General features: G+C 42.5%; 2 protein-coding genes across 3 annotated transcripts in view; one reads left to right on the top strand and one right to left on the bottom strand.

Annotated features, from left to right (window-relative positions):
- Positions 1-352: 352 nt before the first annotated feature.
- swap70a (switching B cell complex subunit SWAP70a) lies at positions 353-7028 on the top strand. Its single transcript, XM_077712698.1, has 12 exons — positions 353-506; positions 847-987; positions 1668-1841; positions 1913-2137; positions 2235-2381; positions 2881-2989; positions 3069-3250; positions 3578-3685; positions 3770-3897; positions 4005-4135; positions 4526-4629; positions 5927-7028. The coding sequence occupies exons 1-12, from the start codon at positions 411-413 to the stop codon at positions 5957-5959; spliced, it is 1578 nt and encodes a 525-aa protein (XP_077568824.1). The 5' UTR covers positions 353-410; the 3' UTR covers positions 5960-7028.
- A 34-nt stretch (positions 7029-7062) lies between these two features.
- Positions 7063-18282, bottom strand: part of sbf2 (SET binding factor 2) — a 58314-nt gene continuing 47094 nt past the window's right edge. The window contains exons 29-42 of one of the 2 annotated variants that reach the window (XM_077712695.1): positions 17733-17816; positions 16581-16655; positions 14654-14835; positions 14281-14460; positions 13945-14046; positions 11603-11788; positions 10366-10492; positions 10043-10170; positions 9694-9918; positions 9502-9609; positions 8936-9126; positions 8104-8191; positions 7902-8033; positions 7063-7803 (exon numbers count right to left, since the gene is read on the bottom strand). In XM_077712695.1, the coding sequence (XP_077568821.1) occupies positions 7705-7803; positions 7902-8033; positions 8104-8191; positions 8936-9126; positions 9502-9609; positions 9694-9918; positions 10043-10170; positions 10366-10492; positions 11603-11788; positions 13945-14046; positions 14281-14460; positions 14654-14835; positions 16581-16655; positions 17733-17816 (1907 nt within the window). In that variant the 3' untranslated portion in view covers positions 7063-7704. The remainder of the gene's footprint in view (positions 7804-7901; positions 8034-8103; positions 8192-8935; positions 9127-9501; positions 9610-9693; positions 9919-10042; positions 10171-10365; positions 10493-11602; positions 11789-13944; positions 14047-14280; positions 14461-14653; positions 14836-16580; positions 16656-17732; positions 17817-18282) is intronic. The other variant, XM_077712696.1, reaches the window with a different exon arrangement.

Below are 18282 nucleotides of genomic sequence, written 5' to 3'. Positions count from 1 at the left end.
AGGTTCAAATATTTTATCAATTGCATGACTAATTACCTTTCAATGTTATTTAGAATTGTCAGGGATTCATTTATTCCTACGGTGCTTGTATATTCAGGATTTCTTTTTAAATCATTAGACTTAAGGTAAAATATTTGGTTTTCACAACCCTGGTTATCACTTAGCAAGGCAACTAAGATTACTTGCTCAGCAGATATACTGACATTCGCCTTGATTTGATACTTGGTGAGCTAGAGAAAAATGCACTTAGAAATATAAATGACTAGTGCAGAATCTTATCACCAAAACACAAGAGGGCGCCACCTCTAATGTGTTTTAGACGCCTAGTGCGCACGTTGGACACAATCAGAGATCAGCCGTTGTCGACACGCACACTCGCCCGGCATCAAGCAGGCAAACTTGGGCCAAATATGTGGCTTCGTGAAGATTTTCTAAAGTCCATATGGCACGCTTTCACTGCCCTGGACGTGGACCAGCGTGGGAAAGTGTCCAAGTCTCAGTTAAAGGTGTGTAGAATATTGAATATCCAATTACTATTCATCTGCTAACAGATTAGAAGTTTATACTGTAGAATTGGTAACTCACTGCCACTTTGCCCATCCCTGAATTCTAACCCTAACAACACAGTAGATCGCGGGGGTTTGGCTCATTGAAAAGTAGATCTTTGAGCAAAAAAAGAAAAAAAAGAAAAAGTGAGCACCCTATGCGTTAGATTATCATCACAACTCTGGAAATAGATTGTAAATGTCTCTCTGAGAACTGAATTGTCGCTTGATCGGTCTGTTAAAAGACCCCTTTTTTTCCATAACTCATGGTACTCTTGCCCTATATGATTTGCCTCTTTAGGTGCTGTCTCATAGCCTATGCACTGTTATGAAGATCCCTCATGACCCCTTGACCCTTGAAGAACACTTTAAAGATGATGATAAAGGGCCACTCTCCAACCAGGGCTATATGCCCTACCTCAACAGGTTTATTCTTGACAAGGTAGGGGACTTCTTTACAAGAGCAATGTTGTTCATGATTTAATGGCTGCCATTGAGGCCAATAGATGGCCAATATTCTTAGAAAAGAAAATGATTTTTTTACATATCGTAATTAAATGGTGGGTTTCCAGAAGAGCTTCAAATTCTTTTTTTTTTTTTTTACATGGAAAGAAAGGAGTGAACTGCCAGAGTTTCTGTTTGTACTTGGAAGTTGTTTACTTGCTTCTGCTGGGGTCTGACTTGAATTCAAATGAGGCCTGAAGATACTTTGACTATTCACACGAACAACCACTTGACACCTGATTGGGTGCTCTTGTTCACCACAATTACGCTGGATAAAAATTGAAAAAAGAAAATTGACCTACATTTTCATGGTGATGACAAAATTGGAGTTTTTTGCACAATTGTTTTTGTCATTTTGTTCCAATTCATGGTTTTACAACTTGCACACAACCAATTATAAGTTGCCTGACAATTTGTGAAAACACATAAAATGCAGTAAACATTGCAGTCATGCCAGTTCATTTCATGTTTCATTTTGTCAGTATTTGAAAAATGTCAACACTAATTGTGTTTCCTATACAGTAATGGAATCTGCACCTTAAAATCAAATCGAAACAAAAATTGTGTTTCCCCAGTCGATTTAATCAATAAAATTGTATCCTCCATTTTTAATTGCAGGTACGAGAGGATTTTGATGTGCTAGAGTTCAACAAAATGTGTTGGACACTATGTCACAAGAAAAATGTCTGCACCGAAAATCTGCTCATCTCCAATTACGACGCGTTTAAAATCTGGTGTATTTTCAACTTTCTGTCTGAAGACAAGTACCCGCTCGAGATTGTCACTGAAGAGGTGAGATCATTGTATCAGGATCATCCTTTTTCTAGTCTTTCCGCTATTAACATGTGTGTGTGTTTGTTAAGTTGGAGTATTTCCTTCAAAAACTGACCGAAGCGATGGCAAGCGGGTGGACTGAGGAGAATCTTTGCAATTCTGAGCTCAAGTCCAACGAGAGACGTTGTCTGACTGTGTGGGAGATGATTCGAATGGTTGGAATGGGCGTCTTCAGTAAGGGAATGGACCAGCAGAGTCTTTCTATGGGCATCAATGAGGTCTTCCAGGAGCTCATATTGGATGTTCTAAAGCAGGTCGGTATTACGGGATGAAATACAGTTTTAATCTAATCTAATATTAAGATTACGGTGCGTTGCGCCTACTGAATTTGACACTGTGTGTAATTTAAAGGGCTACCTGATGAAGAAGGGCCATAAGAGGAAGAATTGGACGGAGCGCTGGTTTGTGTTGAGACCCAATTCCATTTCGTATTCCGTTCGTGAGGATCTTGTTGATATGAAAGGGCACATCACTCTGGACAAAAACTGCTTTGTGGAGGTAAAATGTCATCAGCTCTCCTCCCACTTTGTGTTGTGTATAACCCCTGAAAAAAATATGGAGACAGCAATTCCATTCTGTTTGGTTGTTTCATTGTGTTGAAAGAAAGAAAAAGGCAGAAACCCGAAATTAAAGTCATTTCTGGCTGTAGGAAACAATAAAAGGAAAAAAATGCGGACTCGCAATGTTGAATTTCTACACCTAAAAGTGGCGGTATTACAAAAAGTCATCATATATTGAGAAATGTAATATTATACATTGTAACATTAGCAGATTAAAACTCATGAAATATATACTGATATGTTTATCAAAGGCAAGTATAATTGATAGGTTCACCAATAGGTATTCCCAAATTCACCTTGAAATAGAAGATTTCGTGATTCCTTTTTGTCTTCCTTAAAGACAGAAAGTTACCATTTCAAGTGAGTTGCTGTTTGCCTAATTTTTCTTTTGCCAGGGGGTCCGAAATCCAATTTGATCCAAAGGTTGTGTCCTGAAGTCTCTTCCAGATAGGGAAACCAAAAAATGCCTGTTCATCATCAAGTGCCCCGATAAAAGCTTTGAGATCAGCGCTTCGGATAAGAAGAAGAAACAGGAATGGATTCAAGGTAGACAGACGCCATTGGCCTTTATCACTTGTATGATTCGATCTCAGCATGCCTCCGTTCTTTCTCGCCCGGCCGGCAGCCGTTCAGAGCTGCATCCAGCTGTTGCGGCTGGGGCTGCCCTCCCCACACCGGGAGGCGCGATCCAGGCGCCGCCAACTCCGCCAGAGGCAGCGGGAGAAGGAGGACGAGCTGGCCGCGAGGATGGAGCGGCTCCGGGTGGCCAATGACAGCCACCAGTTGCAGCTGGACGCCATGAGAAAGGTGCCGCTTTAGTGACGTGACACGTTGTAGTATTCTTTTTTTTTTCTTCATATTTTCCGCATGACTATCACGGTAACACATGCAAAAAAGTTCAAGGTGGGTTTGAAGCCTTGTATGCAAAAGGGAGCTTGTACTTAAGACACCTGTGTGTTGCGACCCAATTCTATGCACTTACATTTTTCTGGCAGTTTTTTTTTTATTTTTACAAATAGTATTTATTGCGATCGGCCCGGCAACCAGTTCAGAGTTTATAATGTCACTGGGATTGGCTCCTTGAACTCGATCTTTTTTGGGGGTCATGACATTGCTGCGTTTGTTTGTCGACAGAAAATGGAGACTGTGGCGGCTGAAGCGGCCACATCCGAAGAGAAGAGGAAAAAGACCCAGTTGGATTTGCAGGATCGCTTCAGATTGGACCTGGAGCGAGAAAAAATGGTCAGCAAACCGAGGCGGGCGCTTTTATTCCTAACCCGGGAAGAACATGGTCCAGCGTGGCATTGACGAGCTCCGCCCACGCAGGCGCGTCAGAAGATGGAGGTCCAGGTGGTCCAAAAGTCCGAGCAAGTGGAGCGGATGGAGGACATGTACCGTCAACTGGAGGCGGCCCTGGAGGAGCAGAGGAAGGCAGCGCGTGAGCTGTGGGCCAGGTCGAGCAAGTAGCCGTTAAATCGCCTCGTTAACATTGAAAAATCCATAATTGCCTGCAATCAAAGTTTAATGAAGCCCAGTATCTTGACATGGTGTCTGTGCGCAGGCTTCCAGAGGACCAATCGACCAGGAGGGCAGAACAGGACCACCTCCAGCAGATGCGGGCCTGTGGGGGGGCGCCCAAGACCCGGGACCAAGTGGCCAAACACCAAGGGCTGCAGGGGCTCACCCAGCCAGGTAGGCACTAGCAGCATTCATTCATTCATTTTCCCAACCGCTTGTCCTCACAACGATTGCAGGGGGTGCCAGAGCTCATCCTAAATAACACCCTAAATCAGTCTGGCCAATCGCAGGGCACTAGGAGACAGACACTCATTACTAGGGGCAATTTAGAGTATTCAACCAGCCTAATGTGTATGTATTTGGGATGGGGGAGAAAACCGGAGTACCCGGAGAAAACCCACTGGGAGAACACGCAAACTCCACACAGTGAGGCTCCACCTGATATCAAACCTTTGACCCCAGAACTGTGAGGCCAGAGTACTAACCACTCTCCTGCCGGACCAGTAAACGATTTTGTTTTTGTTTTTTTTAATGACATTTATTTTATGTGTTGTCTTGTTCCAGGCCAAAAGAGCAATTGGGGCGCGGCTTCGGTCACCGACGCAGAGTTGGAGTTCCGCAAAAAGTTCTGGCAGGAGAGAAAAAAGACAACCGACCCCATCCACTCTGTAATGGAAAATCAAAAAAAAAGTCCTTAACTCATTCACTGCCAGCGAACGAACCATTGCCTTGCAGCGACATTGACGGTCATAGATGGCCCATCCCTTTCAATTGGGAGCGATGGGTTAGACGTCTTTTGCCGTAAATGGCCGCCAATGAGGGTTTAACTCAAAACCCTCGTGGGTAAAATGAGTACTGATTTGAAACTGAATCTTCTGCCTTCTAAGAAATAGATTCCGTTTATATATGGTCATTTTTACGAATCCATGACGTAGGAAGTCCACTAGATAGCAGCAAAAACTATTCTAGGCTTCAGGACAGCGACATCATGCTATTTCCTTTTTAGGACCCATCTTACAATTTACCCTTAAAAAAATGAACGAATGACCGTTTTAGTCATCAGCGCAAATAGCAGTAAGTTCAGAATTAGTTTCGGGAAAAAAAACAAAAAAAAGCCTTTCAAAATCCATCAATCCTCAAAATCCATTTTATTGGCCTTGAAGGGGTTAAAAGAATCCCGCTGCCTCGTATGTATGCAAAGTATTCGTGGCTAAGAGAATAAAAATGTGGTCCTCATGCGTGTCCAACTTTCACAATCTCTGGAGCATTCCAAAGAAGAGAACATCTCCAGTTGCCACCAGAATAAATCCCCCGGAACAAATTCATTTGGATTCTTCTCCACCATCTCCTTGTCTAATGTAATTGGGAACATTCTTCAAAATTGAAAAAATAAAAATTCAGACAGATGCGTCGTTGACCCCGTGACCCCATCATGGGGCTTAAGTTTTTAAACATTTTTTTAAAAAACATCTGCTTTTCCAGGCGCTTACGTTGTTTCTATCCAAAGTGAGGAAGTTACGTCAACAGGGCAAAACAAGAATAAATAAAAGCTGGACTTGAATGAAAACAAATTGATGGGGGACAGAGGGGTAAGCACATTCATTGTAAACAGAAAGGTAATTTTATGCAAAGTCAACCTAACTTTTCCCACTTGAAGGTACAATAAAGTACTAAGTATGATATGGGAGAGAAAAGAGACAAAACAACAAATACTACTGTTCAACCCTGTAGAGTGGTGGCCAAGTGGATAAGTCATCAGTCTTCCACCGCTGTGGTCCTGGGTTCAAGTCCAAGTGCATGCAAAGATTTTCCCACTATTATTCAGTTAAATGAATAAGTACAAATGCCTAAGTGTCTAAGTTTATAAGTCTTCAGTGGTGGATGAAGCATTTTGTCAAAAAATGACTAAGTGTTTCACCCCATTTCCTTGGATAAAACTATAAGTACTACTACTTTCTCTTACAGGTTGGTGGCCCAGTGGCTAAGTCATCAGTCTAACACCGGTGTGGTCCCGGGTTCGATTCCCAGTGCCGGCAAAGATTTTCCAAATATTCAGTTAAAATAATAAGTTAAAATGCCTAAGTGTTTAACTGTATAAGTATTCAGTGGTGGATGAAGCATTTTGTCCAAAAAATGACTAAGTGTTTCACCCCATTTCCTTGGACAAAACGTTTCAACACCTATGTATAAGTGGGGCACGAGTTGGTGTAGTGGGTTGCACACTCGCCTTTGCACGGAGAGAACGTGAGTTCGCTTCCCGGTGTCGGCGGTTCACTGACCAAGCAAGCGGTCGAGGGTCGGCCGAAGGCCGACCCGAGAACGCCTTTCGCACAGACAGGTCCTTCAACTGTCTTCCGAACTGCCGAAGGCAGTTCGGAATATAACCTTTTACTAAAAAGTATGACTAAGTGTTTAATATAAATTAAAAAGTTTTTTTCTTTTTTTTTTCTTGTTCCATTTTCCAGACTGCTTGGTTCAGTGATCAGCCAAAGGGCGACAGCGAGAATCGAACCCAGGTCTCCCACATGGGAGTCCAGTGATCTAACCTCTGCGCCACCAAGTGGACTACACTTCTCTTTGTAATCATTTGAGTGTCTTGAGAGGAAGTCCACAGAAACAACTAAGTGAAAAAGTGTCTTGACCGGGAATCGAACCCGGGTCTCCCAGACGGGAGTCCAGTGAACTAACCTCTGCGCCAACCAAGTGACTACACTTTTACTCGTCATCATTTGAGAGTCTTGAGTACAAGAACACAGAAACGACTACATGAAAATGTTTCCCAGCTGGGAATCGAACCCAGGTCTCCCCAACAAGAGTCCCGTGAACAAACCTCTACGCCACACTGGCCACACTAGATTTTCGCATCATTGGAAGGTCTTGACTAGAAATACATAGAAACAACTTAAAGGGAAATGTTTCCCAACCAGGATTCGAACCCCAGTCTCCGACAATCGGAGCCAGACGAACAAACCTCTGCGCCACACTGGCCACACTAGACTGTGTCATTATTGGAAGGTCTTGACTATAAATACATACTTTTACTTGATTTTCGATGAATGACTATCCTTTGCAAATAGAGCAGAATTCATTATTATATTTCAAGTATATCTGATTTATTTCCAAAAAAACAATTAGTGTCGGCACATAAACGTAGGGTAACAATTTTTTTTTGAAGATCTTGGAATAGCTTCATTTTCTTTGAACAGAAGGATACACAGGTATTCACTTTTTTAAAACTTTTAAAAAAGACAGAGGCCACTCAGGTATATTTGCACTTGTAACTCTTAAAACAGATATTAGTCACATCAGGAAGGTTAGAAAAATTTTACAAAACCAAAAGACAACACACATATTTACACAAAAAGTGAAAACATTGATAAAAAACAACAACAATAATTTACAAGCCCCGAGACAACATGGTGAGGCCATTGGGACATTTCACAAAAAAAAAAAAAAAAAAATTAAATACAATAACAACTTTGGGTCACTTTTGAACTGGATGTGCAAATTATAGTTTTTTTTTTTCCTCTTCTTTTAACCGAGATTCTTTGTAGGATGAAGGAAAGCTCTGATAAAAGGGCACGCAAACGGCTTCTAAGTGCAACAAATTGCATGTTGTGCATCAAACACCAAGCAGCAGTAGAAACATCTCCTGGTAGGAAAATAGAACTTCTTTCACGTTACAAAACCGTGTCAAAATGCTCGCCGCGAAAGCGCTCGTGCGTGGGGGGTGCTGTGACGATTCACGCGTCGGATATGCAGTTCTGGATCTTGTCCATCCACAGCTGAGCGCTAGATGCGTCCGCCGCGCAGAAGTTGTAAACGCGCTTGCTAGTCTTCAGCTAAACAGGTGGAAACCCAAAAAAAAGAAATAAATATATATATTTTTTTGTTAACTTTTAACTTGTCGGCCCGCAACTCTAAATAAAGTGCGACTCACGTCAAAAAAGGCCTTTTCGCTGATGTGCTTTGGCGCCCCGGTGGTCGGCGGGGCGACCAACACCGACTCCACTTCGGCCAACTCGATGTGACCCCGACAGTTTGTGTCCTCGCCGCTGTCGTAGTACCTCATCTGCGGAAACGGACAAACGGCGTCACAAATGCCGCAACGCTGTTCGTCCTTCAGTCGGGGCCGACCGTACCTGGTGCTTGGTGATGTCCAGGACAAACCAGCGAGGCTTCCAACCTTTCAGCAGTGCTCCTCGTTTGTACAGGACCCCTTCAAACGACCTGCGGAACGGGAAGACCACTCGGTGTTTTTACGCTTTTTTAAAAATTAAAATTCTATCATTTTTGGAATTTTCCATTTATTTGTTTATGTTTAAAATACTTAAATTTTGGCAATATATATAATTTGTGCATGTGAAAGTTAACATTCTGACATGCTTTTTGTTTTTTTACTCTTACGTAATGCATTATTTTACAATTTTTTGTGTTTATTTTATTTTGATAATCTCAATTAGTATGAAAAATATATACATAAATAAATTTATTGATGACGCTCCATGTCCATTTTTTTTAATTTATACAATCATAAATGTACTCACAAAAGCCTTGTACTAGCGGTCTAATGCAAAAAAGCTCTAAAACTGTTATATGCTTTCTTGCTACTGCCACAATGAAATTTCCCGAATACGGGATGAATACAGTTATCCAATCATCCAATTCCAACCAACCCCGTTCTCCCCCACAGTAACGAACGCGATTTGCTCCCAATAGTAAGGGGGGGGGCTTCCCAAGATGGATGTAGCGCACGTTGTACATTGCGTTCCCACCGTGTCGAGGGGGGCCAGCTGCGGGTTCATTGAAGACTTTCGCATATGTTCATGAGATTTACACACGAGCTGGATCGTTTTAGCAAAGGGATACACGTGTAAGCACGCAGTAAATAAATAAGGTATCAAGTCTTACGATTTGGGGTTCATGAGGGATTGTGATTCTTTATCGCCATCAACATTCTTCTGGACGACCCACCTGTTCTCCTCGCTCTTGGGGGTGAACTGGTTGTAAAGCGTAGCCGCGCGGCGGTTGATCCCGTTGGACGTGGCCGTGCCGCGGTCGCCCGCCAGGCCGCTGTCTGGCAGGTGCAGCATGGAGCGGCGCTGGAGAGCTTGAAGGCTGGACGTGGGAATCAGGCCGGAAATGGACAAGGATTGTTTGCAGAGCTGCCAAACGGGACAAAGAAACAAGAATAATCGAGGGGGAAGGGGGGAGTGGCCTAAGACACGTGCATAAATGCCTAGCATTACTATCTAACAAATAAAATGATAAAATAGCAAAACAAGTGGGTTGGCTTACTAACATTAACATCTTGGTTCAGTCTACTCTTATCACAGGGCTGAACAATTGTACACAGCATTTAGTTTTACATAAAAACATTTTTTTATGAGTCTATTATCCACACTGAGCCAGGTTAGAATGACTTTTCTGTTCTTTAGTTCTGAGTAGAAGCATGGTTTGCTGAAAATGCTGCTATTTCTCCGTTTGAGAAAATAATGGTTTTACATTTTAAAAAATAAAAATGAAATGGCTTGACTTACACTTCCTTCTTGCTTAAAGTCCTCCTGGATGCAAATTAGGACTCTGTCCATAGTGCTTTGCCACCTTTCAGGGGTCTGGTTCACTTCTCCCTCCAGCTTCTCGATGTCCTGCGGGACGTGACGAGCGGCGATTAAACAAAAAACAAAAAAAGGAGCTCCGAGAAATCCACCGCCGACGTTCGGTAGTCTCACGGCGAGCAGCTTGGTGACGGCGTCGGGCTGAGCGCGGCTAATGCTGCTGTAGCAGGGCCACACGATCCTACGCTTGCTGCCGGCGACGGTCTGCGGTTCGTCGAATGCGTCCGACCTGGCCGCCGTCAGTCGCCAGTCGTAACACGGCCCCGTCGACAGCGTTTCGTCCGTGAAAAAATCCCACTTTTTCAGGTTAGGGATGGCGACAGACGGTTTGAGGATGATCTAAAGAAATAAAATCACAAGTATTCAATTGTCTTGTGGAGAATGATATGCTTTTTAAAATGAGATTACGCTATTTCTATTCAAGACATGGAGACAATTGTTCCATATTTAAAGCGGTGCTCACTTCGCTCTCTGAGGCGTCATACAGATAGTTGAAGAAGATTGGACTTCGGCGATGCATCCTGTTGATGCATTCCCAGATGCAGATGCCTTTCCTCGCCTGCTTGTCGCCTTTATCCTCAAATAACAGGCCTGTCAAGACGATAAGAGAAGAAGACGCTTTTGAGCAAAAAGAATGATTGCTTCCACAGATTGCATTCCTGGAAGGACAGAATTTCAGATCTAGTCGATAGAGCCCGGTGTCCATTTAAGATAAATAACAATCAAAAGGCACTTATTAAAAAAAAAACAATCGCTGCCGGTTTGGGACGGCAGAAGAATTCTAACCGTGCTCCAGGCGCTCGTAGTCCGAGTCCAACAGAAAGTTCTTGAAGCGATTGGAGATGTGGTGATAGGCCAAGAACTTGAGATAGTACTGGTTGAACTCAAACTCTACGGGATGCTGCATTAATATCTGACAAGACAAAGCACAAACAGACAAAGATGAGAAATGTTGTGATGTATATCTAATTAAGTCACTCACAAGTGTGCAAATATGCTAATTTTTAATAACAAATGTCCCCCTCTTTTTTTGGGTTTACATTTCATACAAAATAATTGGCATACTTTTATCATTTTCAGAGGGGTTTGGGAATCTGAGAACAAATTAAAAGCTTCTGCATGTAAAATGCGTCTCTACTTACAAAAAAATCCAAGTTACGAAACCACTTCTGGAACAAATTACTTTAATAAGTAGAGGTACCACTATATATTATATAACTACAACATCGGAAATAACTAATGTTAGTCTTCTGAAGGGAAACTATGTCATGACCGCAAAATCCAAAGCTCGCTCGCTAGCCGACTGGCCGGCCGGCATCTGCCGCCATTCTTCCCGGCCGGCAGTGTCAGTGACCGTGGCGTATTTGAAGCCACCTGGGTCCGCTGACGAAAACAACAGCTGTTTCGGACATGAGGCGCTTCTATTTTCAGCTCTTATCTGAAACCCCAGTGTTCCGAGCACTCCGGGGCCACCCCCCCCCCCTCCCCCCCACAACGGAGCTCCCCTTAACCCCCCCCCCCCCCCCTCCCCCGTCAACATCTGCCAAAACGAGTCTTTCGGAAGACAAATGCCGAAAATATGCGTTGATGTCAGTGGGCGTGCGCATTCATCCCCGATATTGTCAAAAGTAAGTATTTGAGTGTGAAGCTCATATGTTTGCACTTGATTGTTAAAACCGGGGCTCCAAAAGCCCCACGCGAACACACCAGCCTTCCTCTCAATCCCCCAAACGCTACTTTTTCTCAAAATGCGAAGAGATGCTAGATCACGCGAGCGGAGGCGGACAGTTCTGCGGCCAATCAGCGAGTTCACGCGACATCTGGGCCGCAGCTTCGCCGGTGTAACGCGCCGTTGACGTTACGCGTTCATCCTTGGGATTTGGACGTGTAAAACTAAAGCAAATGTACATTCTTGCAATTTTTCTCTCCTCTGTGCATGGGATGAACTCATACAGAAGACGTGGTGATGGGTGTGAGGTCATTTAGAAAGCGGGAGTTCCGAGGCCAGGCGTTAAAAGCTCACCTGGTGGACACAGTCTAGGAACTGCAGGAAGATGGGCGTGAAGCCGCTGCCCTGACTGCTGGGACTTAGGTTGCTGCGCTGGCTAAACTTGTGGCCAAAGGAGAGCCATTCTTTCTCCAGCAGCACCTGAAATCCCTCCAATGTGCGGTAGAAAGGATCGCTCAGCATCTGCACTACAGACACCACCTGAAGAGATGAAATCAAACTGTTATTTGACAAAATGAATGCCAGATTTTTACAGGCCAGCCAAAATTGTACAGTCTAAAAATACAGTATATTAGATTTTTATTATCGTGTAGAAGACTTTCTAAATCTGTAATAGCTGTGGACCCTGACTGTCATTATGTGACACTAGTTCGTTAAAATAAGCCACCTGATGTTACTGGCACATTTTAGGTCGTCAATAAAGCTTTCTATATTATATTCCATGCTTTTTTTAAGTGTGACATGTGCACTGTGTCATAATAAAATATCAATACATTTATAGACCTACAACATATGTTAAACTGTTCAAAGTACTTTGGAACAGGATTATGGCATACATTCATCATTTAAAAACTGAATAATACCTGATTTCAACAACTCTGTTTGTTAAAAATAAACAAATAAAAATAATTTAAAAGGTTTAATGTGTGGAATGGTAATTCCAACCCCCAAAAATAAAATCGATTAGTATTTTAATATTTTTCTTATCACTGCCCTTTTTGGAATTCATACATTAGAATACATATGTCATCCAAAATTATTATACTTTTATCTTTTTTTACAGGGTTTAGGATGTAGTGAACGATGCAAATTCAACGTAAAATAATCTACTTACGAAAAAACTAGGAAACTACTTCTGGAACAAATTAAATTTGTAACTAGAGGTACCACTGTAATTGCAAACATGCCATTTCAGCATTTCATCCACTGAAGGCCCTCGGCATATTTGTCGTGCATGGCATACGTGCACGGCTTTCTCAAACTGATCCCGACGCCAAAGCGATCATCTGGAATCAATAACGCTTACATAACAGGCTACAGTTAAATACACAGCCTCATTGGACTTGCCCAGACATGCAAAGTTTGGCGGGCCTTCCCACCCGTGTCACCTCCGATGCTACTAACGAGCCCTGACGTAAACATGCAGGGAGGGGCGGAGGCGCCGCCATTACTGTAACGTCCAACTTGGAGAAAGCCGCCGCCGCTCTGGCACAGATTGCGAGCCACTAAGATTACAGGCAAACCACAGGCACAAAAATGAGGACTAAAGGGGAAAAAATGTCAGGGGAAAAAGAACTAAATTGTGTTTCCTGTCTGCTGGGTGTCTATGACCCATGGAGAGCAGTCATCAGAACATATGGACGCCATTTGCCATCACAGGACGGCCCTGATTGGAAACTGGCGAGATAAAGGTGGACATGAAACTGGCACGAAACAGCAGCCCGAGGCTTTTGACACCCCGTAAACACTTTGATGAGCACACGCTTGTAAAGCAAACAAGGAAAACATGAGCAATGAATATATGACGATACACCGACACGGAAAGGAACCCTGACAAGTGTTTACACGACCTTGGAGAGACAATTAGAAAACTTTCGGATTGAATTTGGCGCTAATGGGTGACATCAGGCTTCAAAAAGTTCTTAGAATCTATTTTTCGCGGGATCGGTTTAACGGTGACACAATCGATTGGAAGACGAGCAAATTGATGAGTCATAGATGGGCTTTTGTAAAGTGGAGTCAGGCCCTCGGTACCTTCTGATTTGGGGGAACTTTTTGTTCTCTGTTTGGGAATGAGATACTGAAGAGAAAGCAAACCTTGGCTTAAAAAACGAAAGCAACACGATTGAGCTCAATCATTTTGGACACGGGCATTCTTGTCTGGCCCTTCCACATCCAGCTAGGTTCAACTTACGGTGGTCTACACATCACAAAAAATCAGAAATCTAAAGTACATCGATGTGCAACTTTGTGATTCTCTACCAAATGCTCAAGTCATTTTGTTATTGGGAAATAATAAATATATAGATAGAAGATAAGTTCTAATCTTTAAATGATGGCATATTTTATTTTGTTATTGGGAAATAATAAATATATATATATATATAGAAGATAAGTCCTAATCTTTAAGTGATAGCATATTTTATTTAGTTTCTTTTGTGTTAAGGCGTTTTATTTCTCTCTTCCACACACTATAGTACTGGGCGACATTATATGATCAATTTTAATTAAAAAAAAAAAAGAAATCAAGACTTTAAGCACAGTTGGATGCACTGATGGATATATCTTAACTCAATGTATGGTAAGGTCATTATGTAGGGGAAGTATAAGTTAAGTTGCATGTGTAACTTTCTTACTTGAGCGGTGATATCCCAGCCGTCCTCTAGACTGAGCAGCACAGATGAGCCGCTGTCCAGGAGCTCCACCAAGTTGAGAGCCAGCTGCAGGATCTTGTGGAGCTGTGAAAAAGGGGAAGAACAAGTAGATTTAGAGTAGCAGTAAATCCCTTTAAAAAAATGGTGGCGTCTTTTTAACTCATTGGATGCTCTCAACTTCCAATTAATTGGACATCTTGTAGTGACAAACCAATTGAAATTTACAGCAGAAGGATGAAAAGAGCCACTTGAGTGGCCATCTATCATGGCCAATGGCGCGGAAACAGTTAACTATGAAGAATGTGTGATTATTGATACCTGCAAGATCCATTCCGAGTCCTCCAAGGCTTTGAGGAAGGAGTCCTCAGAGTCAGAGGAGGCATTGGCGCTGGGAGCGCACGCCCTCAGCAGCTTCTTAAAGGAGCTTTTCACCTGCCGCATGTCGGCAAAATCCACCGGCACCAGTTCGCAGTTCAGAGAAGCGTCCACTCTGAGGCCCTGAACAAATAGGACACAGCAAATTTCCATTGAATAAAAGCCCATTTTACACAATGTACATGTCGTTTTGAACTTTGATTCGTCTATTTGTAAAGTAAGATGGAATGCTTTGTTTTTGCCGATTCTTCAAGCCTTCCATCCATTCCGGTTAAAAATGTATTTGACGTCTGTCTGTCCATGACGGAAATCTTACCTTCAAGTGTGACTTTTCGCCAAAGACGTAGAACGCGGCTTGCTGTTTAAGAAGCTGAGCCTGTAGACTGGCACTCCCTGCAGGGGGCGCCAAGTCCTTCCCCGCTAATCTAGCGCCCACGTCCGCCGTGGAAACATGCTGACCCAGTCGGCTGCTGCTGGAGCGCAGACTGGCCCACACGCCTGCAAACAAAGAAAAGGAGAAAACTCTCACACTAATTGACACACACACGGGGCCGTTACAATGCCTGCGATGTGCGCATGCTGTCAAACAAACTAAGACTGAGTGATGAAGAACACATGCAGATGGAGTTTACATGCACAGCAGCATGGGGGGTTATGTAAACACCTTCATTTTTGAAAATCTATCAGGGAAACAGTTGATTCCTTGATTCAGGATGGGAGATATTAGAAGCGGGACTTGACGGATGCGTTTTAGCGTGTCAACAAATAGACAAGCAGCTTCTCAGGAAAGGCTAGCATGCAAGGTCATTCAAACATCATCCCTTCCGACCATGGAAAGTTTCATTTCTGATTCGTGCTAGGATGTTGGCGCTTTTAATGTGATTCATTGCGAATGCATGCGGACAAAGGTAACGCTAAACAGAAAAGGCCCGCGTCTATTTATTCCAGATGAGACATTTGATATTAGGGTCTAACTATTAATCCCACTTCTGGTCCAAGAAGTGTGTTTGATGGGTTTAAGGTCGGGGTTCTGAACTTAGTCCTGACAAAAATTTGTCTAAACATAGCTTTACGAACCTTGAATAGAAAATCTGTTGGAGCCAAGGTAAAGTTATTATTTTGAATGAAAACGAACCAAATGACAACAACAACGAGCGTGTCAACTCTCCTGTTTCAGATGATTTGGTCATCTACCACCGTCATTAACAGAGAAATGTGATACTTTATGGAAAAACATTAAAGCTATATGAACTATAGTTTCTCAATCTGTCTCTTTTCAGTGCTGTAAGCGTTTTATGCAAAAACGGTATATTTTTTCCTGGAATTATATTCATAGACGTCGAAATACATTTGGTTTAGTGTTTATCTTTTCATTATTTTTGAAATAAATGACCGTATATTGCCACTTTGCCATTATGTCGTGTCATTGTCGTCAACTTGCAGTTTCGTACATGTCGTGTTTTTATGCGCATATAAGCCCTATACCCTCGATTCAGTCATCATTTTTTGTCCGACAAAAGCCACTTATATGCAAGTAAATACGGTAATATGCATGCTCAGTGTAAAGACTATTAATTTCTAAAGCAACTGTGGTTCATCTATTACCGTAAAAAGCAGCCAATATTCCAACTTTCACATCTTAAAAAAAAGGTGCAGAACGAGAATCTATTTAGTCGAACAACCCTCCACTAAATGAAACATCCTAAGCTGACACAGAGGCGTAAGACAGTCTGTAACTAATGAATGATGAAGAAATCCTACAAGCAATTGGTGTTTACAGTCTTTCCGCTGCTCTGGGACTCCAATGAGTTATTTCTTTTGAATTACATTTGGGCTTTATCTGGGCTGTCTTCGCTGAACTACGCTCACGGTCAGAGGTGCCTCATTTGATTTGATTCATGACGGCCTGCCAGGATAAACTGCTTCCTTCCCTCATCCGCAGCCTGTACTTGGCTTCCGACTGACCACAGCCTGCCTCGCTGAGCCAACAACATACTAGCTGCAGAAAAAGAGGCCAGATCAGAGCGGCCAGTCGAGTTGGCGAAAAACCGCAGCTCCCGGAGGTGCATTTATTTCACTTCAGTGATGATTAGTCATTAGTGGCTCAAGGGGAGTTTGGAGCATGGCAATACGCCTGAGGTCTGGTTAGTTTGCCAGAGGAAAGATGAGGTGTTAGATTGAAAACATGGCCCTGAGAAAGAGAGAAAGGGAGGGGCGAAAAAGCAAGGCATTTCCCACTCTACCTTGGTTGTGGATTCTTTCCTTATTGGTAGCTTTTGCGTTTGAGTGAGTGAATAGTTTATCTCTGTACTCAAGCACTGTGTGGTGGTTGTGTGGAGGAAGAGGAGGAGAAGGAGGAGGGGGGAGGTCATGATGAACATGAAAAATAATGTCAACATCATAAAAATATTCCAGCTCGACATACCGCACACGGTCATGCACCTCCCGTTAAGAGTTACAGTTTAAGGTCAAAGATAGCAAAGTCCATTTAATAACTTTGATATTTTGAGGATTTATGATATGAGCGGCATGCATGAAATGGAAATCATTGGTTATGACTGGTAAAGACATAATGTATATGTTATGGTTGTACTCCCCAAATTACACAGTAAAATTCCAATCCAAGAAATCAAAACCGAATTCCAAACAAGCTGTTAAGTCATCTCAAACTTGCACCCTCGCTCCATTCATCTCAACTTTGCTATGTGAGGTTTAAAAAGGCAAAATGCTCTGGAAGGAAGGCGTAGACATATTTCGGAAAAGGTCAAACTGGCAATTTACAAGGAACTAATGTGGGAGCGCTGCGATTAATTGGATGTGGATTACGTGTCCCCATCTACTTGCAGTACTTGAGGTTACGGCCACCTTTGGAGCGGTCAGTCCGGATTTGGTAAAAGAACGTGCTGGCGGGGACGAAGTGGCGTAATCAGCTATATAATAAGTTTGCAAATGCCAGAAAATGAGACCAATTAACTCTGGACTTTTTTTTGGCACAAATGCGCCTCTTCATCTCGGAGTTAATGCACTGTCAGCATTTTGTTTGTTTTACCTTCAATTTGTCCATCCTACACACAAAAATCTGAACGTTCTTTCGCCTCTGACCCTGATGTAAAACCGTGACTAACTCCTCAAACATGCATCTACACTAAACAAAACTTTTAGTGCTTGACATTCCTTTGCGATGACTACATTTACAGTAATATTCCTCTCAAAAGAGTTCAACGAAATAGCTGCCATTGACGGTGACAGGCGTCCAATCCATTTGAAAACGGACGCATCTATCACCATCAATGGCACGGAAATTTAATAATGCACATTGGGATGTAATATGTCAAACCTGTGAATAGAAAGTAACTGTATATTTCAAGCATTGTGTGTGTGTGAGTGACACTTACCTCCTCTGGTAAAGCTGTTTGAAAATGGGATGTCTAAATGAACGGGAGCCATTTTCGGCATTCTGGATATTCTCCTTTCGCTCCCTGAGGGGACACACAATCCGCATGATGCGAGAAGGAGAGTTATTTTCCATCAAGCACGAAAAGAAGAAAAAAAAGCCCAAATTTCACTTTTTGTCGACAAGTGAAAGAAACACTTAAACATAACATGTTTGGGCAGATATGAATTGCGATATTTGATGGTACATCTGCTGTTTGCAAGGTTTTGAGAGTAAAAAAGATTGAATGATAAACACAAAAAAACACATTTTAACCGCAGGTTGATTTCCAAACACGGAAGTTTTGTCGAGAGCAGAAATTTCTGTTCCAACGACGACAGACGTACAAATTAATGGCTACTGAAATAAAAAAAATCCAGGAAATCCAAGTAAATGAACATATTTCATTTAAAAAAAAGATACCATAATAAAAAAACTAAGTTGTTTTGTGAGTATTCTGTATATAATGGGCTAGTCTATCTATATGGTTTCAGAGGAGGATGCAGAGAAGT

Source organism: Stigmatopora nigra, chromosome 3 (genome assembly GCF_051989575.1).
Source record: "Stigmatopora nigra isolate UIUO_SnigA chromosome 3, RoL_Snig_1.1, whole genome shotgun sequence".
Taxonomy (NCBI): Eukaryota; Metazoa; Chordata; class Actinopteri; order Syngnathiformes; family Syngnathidae; genus Stigmatopora; species Stigmatopora nigra.
This window is presented reverse-complemented; position numbering and strand designations above follow the sequence as displayed.

What these genes read in the sequence shown, in the direction of transcription:
- swap70a (XM_077712698.1), top strand. Translation starts at nt 411, where the DNA reads ATGTGGCTTCGTGAAGATTTTCTAAAGTCCATATGGCACGCTTTCACT. An exon ending in ACAGGTTTATTCTTGACAAG is followed by an intron (nt 988 to 1,667) that starts GTAGGGGACTTC and finishes TTTTAATTGCAG; the next exon opens with GTACGAGAGGATTTTGATGT. An exon ending in AGCTGGACGCCATGAGAAAG is followed by an intron (nt 3,251 to 3,577) that starts GTGCCGCTTTAG and finishes GTTTGTCGACAG; the next exon opens with AAAATGGAGACTGTGGCGGC.